Source organism: Halichoeres trimaculatus, unplaced genomic scaffold (assembly GCF_033239565.1).
Source record: "Halichoeres trimaculatus isolate MK-OKI-2021-1 unplaced genomic scaffold, fHalTri1.1 fHalTri1_scaffold_20, whole genome shotgun sequence".
Lineage (NCBI taxonomy): Eukaryota > Metazoa > Chordata > Actinopteri > Labriformes > Labridae > Halichoeres > Halichoeres trimaculatus.
In genome coordinates this window covers 22109325-22116077 of record NW_027437198.1, presented here as the reverse complement: position 1 = coordinate 22116077, position 6753 = coordinate 22109325, and the positions used below count along the sequence as shown (strand labels likewise).

The 6753-nt window shown below is 42.4% G+C and overlaps 1 protein-coding gene across 3 annotated transcripts; it reads left to right on the top strand.

Annotated features, from left to right (window-relative positions):
* The first annotated feature begins 722 nt into the window (after positions 1 to 722).
* LOC141809595 (uncharacterized) lies at positions 723 to 4730 on the top strand. 3 transcript variants are annotated; one of them, XM_074696687.1, is made up of 5 exons: positions 723 to 890; positions 1030 to 1109; positions 1613 to 2212; positions 2289 to 2408; positions 3233 to 4730. In XM_074696687.1, the coding sequence occupies exons 2-5, from the start codon at positions 1096 to 1098 to the stop codon at positions 4278 to 4280; spliced, it is 1782 nt and encodes a 593-aa protein (XP_074552788.1). In that variant the 5' UTR covers positions 723 to 890; positions 1030 to 1095; the 3' UTR covers positions 4281 to 4730. The 3 variants fall into 3 exon arrangements, with proteins under 3 accessions (XP_074552788.1, XP_074552787.1, XP_074552789.1); XM_074696686.1 differs by having other exon boundaries at positions 980 to 1109; XM_074696688.1 differs by having other exon boundaries at positions 876 to 954.
* The last annotated feature ends 2023 nt before the right edge of the window (positions 4731 to 6753 follow it).

The following is a 6753-nucleotide window of genomic DNA, read 5'->3' as shown; positions in this document are numbered from 1 at the left end:
CTCCCAAAAGAACATCATTTATTCAGTGGACCCTCTCTTCCATGATAATTATAGTAGTAACATCTTTGTTTTCATACCTTTGGGTAGATTATGATATGGATGCTAACTCCTTCTATTATTAGGGTGTTATTAGGTATTATTATTATTATTTATTGCTGGCTGAGTCCTTCACAATAGGTTTTAGTGTGCTCTGTGTTCTTTTTTCCCCCCACACTTGCTGGTGGATAACGTTCGTGTACCTCCAATGTGGCCGCACATCCGGGTAACTAACCATATCGTGACCTCAGTGCAAACATTCTACACTATAAACAGGTGGAAAACTATCCTAGCTTAAAAACGTGGAAAAACTAGATAAGCTGAACACCCTAAACACATGGGACAATTAGCTTATTTTGGCCCAAGTGGTGTAAACAAGTGAGCCAATTAGCCTAGATTAGCAAAAACACTGTAAACACAGAAAAACGAGTGGTATTTAGCATAAACACTGTCAGGAATCAGGAGAAAGAGCTACAGCCCAGCTTAACATCAACAACCTGAACAGCTCGGAATAGTAGCTTAACTGGAAATTGCAATGTGAACATGATAAAAAGCTACCTAACTAAGCAAAAATGTGAAAACTAGCATAGCGTAGCACAAGCACTGTAAACTGGTAGGGAAAATAGCCAAGCTGTACAACACAGTAACACACGAGAGACAGTAACACGTGTGTTTGGAGAGTAAGAAGTGTAAATTCTGACAGCCTCTGAAGGCAGCATGAGGAAGTAGTTTGGCAGTCTTTGTGATGGTGAACTCTGCCTGGTGTTTCTCTCACAGTATGTCCACCACAGCAAAGACTCAACCTGCCAAATAAAACAAAACTCACCGGAATGCCAGGACTGGGACGGACTCAGGTATGTGAGTTTCAACGGCTCCACCTTGTGACGTGAAGATGCGAAAACGAAACCTAACCGAGGGGTAAACTTTGGTGTTATTTCCGCAGATTCAGTCAACACGATGATCCTCGGTGAATTCAAGACGTTGTCCTGTCAGTTTATCCCCACAGATAAAAATATGAGGTTTTAATCAACTTTAACAGGACGCACAGAGAAAGAGAACATGTCTGCATCAAGGTACGGAAGTTTGCGTTTCTTTCTGTCCTTAGAAAAAAAACTTCTCTCAGTGATTTAAAGAAACATGCTACGTAAAATGTCTACTCAGATTTAATACGTATTTATTCACTGGTGTGTGTTTTCAACGTTCAGTATTTTGTTATAAAGACTCTTCTATGACACTGATGATGCGTTTTCGTGTCCTGAAACCTTCCGTTCAGCTGAATATTGCAGTTTACTTTATTTAAACTTGCTCCAAATGTATTTAATGTTGAATAATTATAACACAAGTTGTGTTTTGTAGATTTATTAACTCAATCTAACCACTTTAAGTTTGATTTTGATTTTTTTTTGTGCTCTCTGGCGACATCTGATGGTCAGTCTGTGTAACTTCAATAGAAAACAAAGGAATCACAGATCCTGAATCTGCATGTGCCAAGTTTTTTTTTCTTATCTGATAAAAGTAGGAATGAAAACAGACTTATCTCTGAAATCTCACAATGTGAATTTATATTTCCTCATAGAAAAGAACTAAGAGAGGCTCTGCGCCACTACACCGCTGACACCCTCATCTACATCCACACAGTGAAGAGTTTCTGTGAGAGGAGCCCCAAATGGCTGCTCGGCATGGAGACAGAGCTGAACATGATGATGGACATCAAAGACAGAGTCGACAGCATCGACCTAGACATCAGCCATGTTACCAAGTCAGGGAACAAAGGAGAGGCCTTTCTGGAGTATATGAAGAGCAAGGTGACACAGGGCTCTGCCAACAGTAAGCGTGAAGAGCTGCTGCAGGAGCTGGAAGCTGTGCTGAAGGAAACTCTGTCAGAGCTGGAGAAGCTGCTCTGTTTCCTGGACGCCATAGAGAAGCTGGCAGTCACGTCGCTTCATGTCTTCTCAGAGGTGGAGAAGGTGGTGTTAAACCTGCCAAAGGGAGTCAGCTTGGAGGACGTTCAGGTCACCATCATTGCTGCACGCCTGATCTGCCCTCTGCTCCTGGAGTTCAGGAGAGATGCAGGCCACTTCTTCGTTCCTAAGCTGCAGAATGTGGAGGTGTTGGCCTATCAGCTGGACAAATACATCCAGACCACTCAGAGGATCTGTGGGATGATGGAGAAAAGGTGAGCTGTCTTCCAAAATAAGTGAAACACACTTTTGTTCTGTCTGAGTTGGTGTTAATGTCTCTGTTTCTAACAGCACTTACAGCCACTTTGACCTGAAGCTGACCAAGAAGATTTGGGTGGACCTGGACGTGAATTTGACTGCAGACCACATACAGAGGATGCTTTTTCACATCAATCAGCTGGATGAAATCAGGTTAGTCTTTCCCTTTTATGCTGTTAACATTTAAAGTCCAGTTTGCATCAAACATTCAACATATGCATATTAACATGTTGCAAGTAAACATTAGCTGGAGTTCATTTTCTAGCTTTTGATATGGATCTACAAGTTAAGTCTGTCCAAAATTTGTTTACATTTTACTGTAAAATATCTTAAAATCCTAAATGTTTTTTTTTCTTCCAGACCTGACAGCTAAGTATGAATCTGAATAACTTCTGCACAAATTCAGTATCAGCTTATTTTCTATCAAATGACTTCTTTTTATTGGGTTTTAAGAGTTTCTGTTCTGCTCTGTTATGTTTTATTGCACCGCCCAGTCTGTTCTGTTATGTGGTTTTATGAAATGCAGTTTAATCACGCTGTTATGCAACACGTTTTGCAACAACAGTTCAGTGATTCATGTTGGAAATATGTCAAACTGCAGTGAAGTCCCTGAAGTCCCATGAGGAAATGTTTCTTATCTTGTGAACACAAGATGTCAAAGTGTGCAAATACAGCCGTGGTTATGATCCCACTGTCAAACAAAGCAACTAGTAGATGATGACCTGGTATGACCCTGGGCTGCAGGCTAGCCTTAGCTGTTCGCAGTAGCTATTTTTTGTTGAATGTGTTGTCATCTTCTGATCTCTGAACAATGTGAGATGAATCGGTTTGTAGCGTCTTAATTTGTGTCTGTAAAGTATAAAAAAATGATGCTGTATGCTGAATTTTTTTCTTTATTTGTATATTTGAAGCCTTGACCTCTGTGAGACGTGTCATGGTGAATAATCTGTTTTCATTTCCTCTTTTCGCTCTTTCAGGATGAACCAGCACTTCCGCCTGGTGTTCCTCTTTCAGAACGAATCCTGCTCTGGCTTCCTGGATGAGTTCAGGGACCGTCGGCCCCGGATGCTGGAGTCTCTCGGTGAACTGGAAGCGTCTGCCGTTCAGCTGGACTCCATGAACAAAGGCGCAAAGATCTCCAGCGTTGTGGGCAGCTCAGTGGGGGCGGTTGGAGGCGTGCTCTCCATCATTGGTTTGGCGTTGATTCCTGTGACAGCTGGAGTGTCTCTGGGTCTTACCATGGCAGGGGTGGGGCTCAGTGTCACCAGCGGGGTCAACAGTGCCGTCACCACGGCAACAGAGGTTGGAGTGAACAGGACTCACCAGAAGAAAGCCAGTGAGATCTTCCAGAGGTTCATGGAGGATGTGCAGGTCCTCCAGGACCACCTGGAGGAGGTCAGCTCTCAGACAGTCACCAAAATAGAAACAAGTCAACTAGATGTGGCAGTTGGAGTGGGCAGGGTGGTGACCAAAGGTGGAGGTTTAGTGAGAAGCATTGATTCACTTGTTGATGCAGCGTCTGCTGTTAAGCTGCTGAAAAGTGAGCAGCTGGCTGCGAGTGCTGGGAAGGCGGTGGCTCAGGAAGGGAAAGCTCTACGTAACGTTCCCAGAGTAGCTGCAGACATCCCAGATATCGGACAGGCTGCTGTCAAAGGACCTCTGGCTCTCTCCAAGTCAGCCAGAGCAGGTCTCATCGGACTCAACGCCTTCTTCCTCGGCATGGACGTCTTCTTCATCTGCAAAGACAGCATCAGTCTGTCTAAAGGCAGTGAGACTGAAGTGTCTCAGTTCATCCGAGCCAGAGCGGCCCTTTGGCGCTCAGAGATCGACGCATGGGAGAAGATCCAAGACTCCCTGTGCAAAGGTCTGCTGACGTCAGAGGAAAACAAAGCCATCCTAGAGAAGCCGTTTGACCCAGAGACAGAGAGTGAAAGGGTGGAAAAACATGAAAAGATGACGAAGGCTCCACAAGATGAAGAAGATGAAAACCATGTGAAGGAGGGGAAAACTTGTGCTGTGATGTAGAGCTCGCAGATGATTTCTGCATTTTTAATTTTTAACCATCTCTGGCACTAAGACACGAGGTCTATTTAAGTTGAAGCATTAAGAAGTGGTGCTGCCAGACTGGACTACAAACCCAGCATGCTTTGCACACAACACAATGGCATACTTACTTCTTCTGTGTGAAACTGGTATTACAGGTGTGACTTGTATATCTTTTCATGTACAGCAGAATCACCATGACTGGAAAATCTCTGCGAGCAGGATTTATTACCACGAACTGCAGAAACTGTTTCTGTATCTGAACTCTGTAAAGATTTTTCTTCTTTGTAAACATGTTTCTAACAGCAGCGTGTAACTGGAGTTTAATGAAGTTTGACTGACAGGGTTAAACATCAACAATGACTCTTTAGAAGATGACTTTCTGAATTTTACTGTCATAAAAAAAATATTGTGATGTATACTCTGATTAATCTGGCTTGTTTATATGTAAAATTAAATGCACTTTTTGCACAATCAAATAAAAAAGTAGCATCAGCTTCTTCTTGTGTTGTTTTTACTGAAAGGACACATTATAATAAACATTTAGTTTTCTTCTCCTCTCTAAGTTTTAACCATCAAAAGAAAAGAGAAGAAAAATGAATGTAGTAATTAATAAATCTCTGTTTGAGGCCCTTAGTCCGCCCTGCATGAGTTACACTCAATCACCACACCTTAAAGACAGAACAGACAAAAAGAAAAGACTGAACAGAAAAAAGGAGGTGAGCTAAGGGGGAAAATGGACTACAACTCTCAGACTTTTGGAAAGTAAAAGAAAAGTCAAACATTACTATCATTACAAAACAATCCCTCGACACAGCAATGCGGCTCCAGCACATACCAGGTATCCAGTTTTATTTGGACTGCGCCCTGATGAACACACACACAAACACACACACCTCGTCTGAAGGTAAGACTGCTGCTTTAAAACTTTGAAAGTTTGACTTTTATTCAAATAGAGTTAAAACAGTGAAGATTAAAAAACAGTTTTACACATTTTGCCTGATTAAAAATGACAAAGTCAATCTGAGGTATTAAAGAAATGAATGGTTTGTGAGAAATGTTAAAGTAGACATTATGAGCTAATGAAAACTAGCTTCAGTTAACTTCTACAAAGTAAAAGAAATATCTATAAAACACATTAAACTTTCAACTTGTTTACAACAACCAGTTGATTTTTCATTAAGGAGTTTTGAAAAGGTTAGGCTGTGACATAAAGCCAGGTATGCAGAGACGCCCCTGCTGCGATGTCAACACATCCGCCATCTTGCTAGTGGCACATCCGCCTCATTGAACAACAAGTAAAGGTGGAAACTGTGGGGTTTTACATGAAGTGATTTAACTTAGGAACTAAAACTGACCTTGAATGAATCTCTTTTTTGTCTTATAGCAGTCAAGTAACAGATATATACTTCATTACAAGAATTAAAGACACCTTGTAGTGGCTAAAGTTTTTATGTTTACTTAGTTCTCATGTTCCCCAAACCATTTCTGGACGGAAAAAACGAGACTACGCGTGTTTATGGTTTAACGGCGATAGAAACAGTGTGTCGCCTCCGTCCTTTAAAAAACAGAAAAAAAAACGAAACCGAAAACATTACAGCGTCCCTCATTCAATCGAAGAAAACTACGTCATCACTCACAACTGACGCATGTCAACTAATGGTGCGTTCGAGGCAACCCGTAACTCGTATATTTCCCACCTGTAACTCGTGAAAATGCCCTGGAACGGCAGTTGAACTCGTAACTTACGACCCGTGAACTCGTACCAGATCGATGTACTCCGAGGCTGTTTCCCAAAGCCCAGGTACCTTGCCTTGCCTTGCCTTGGTAGGCAGTGCCTCCGAAGCCACTTCCTTCCAATCCAAGGCAAGTGTCCTGCCTCTGCTCAAAAGGAGATGCTAATGGAACAGCCTACAAAGGCATATTGTGGGAGGAGCTCAGACGGCTTCAAATATTGTCATAACTTGCCACTTTTCTACACTTTCTGCTTTTTTATTGTCACATCATTGACACTCTGCAGGTGCAGCTTCTCAGTAATTATAGTTATGTGAGTGACACACAAAATAGTTAAGTGGTGGACATGGTATAAGTTGTTATTTTCAGAGGTGTATTTTGTTACTTACATTTAATTTGGAATTTACCACGCGCCTCCGCTGGTGCGTCTTTTCCTTCCATTTTTTTTTCCTTTTTTGTAGATTCACGCGTTGCATGTTGGGTATTTATAGCCATGGCAAGGCAGCTAAGGATACACCTGTGTATCCTTGGTCAATTAGCCACATGCTAACCAAACGGAGGACATATGCCTCCGGAGGACATGAACATTGGAACAGCACTTGGGCAGCGACTGATGATGTGGATGCCTGCCCACGCCCACCCCACGCCCACATCAGACCAAGGCAAGGCAAGGTACCTTGGCTTTGGGAAACAGCCTGAGTCACGACTTGTGACGTCACAT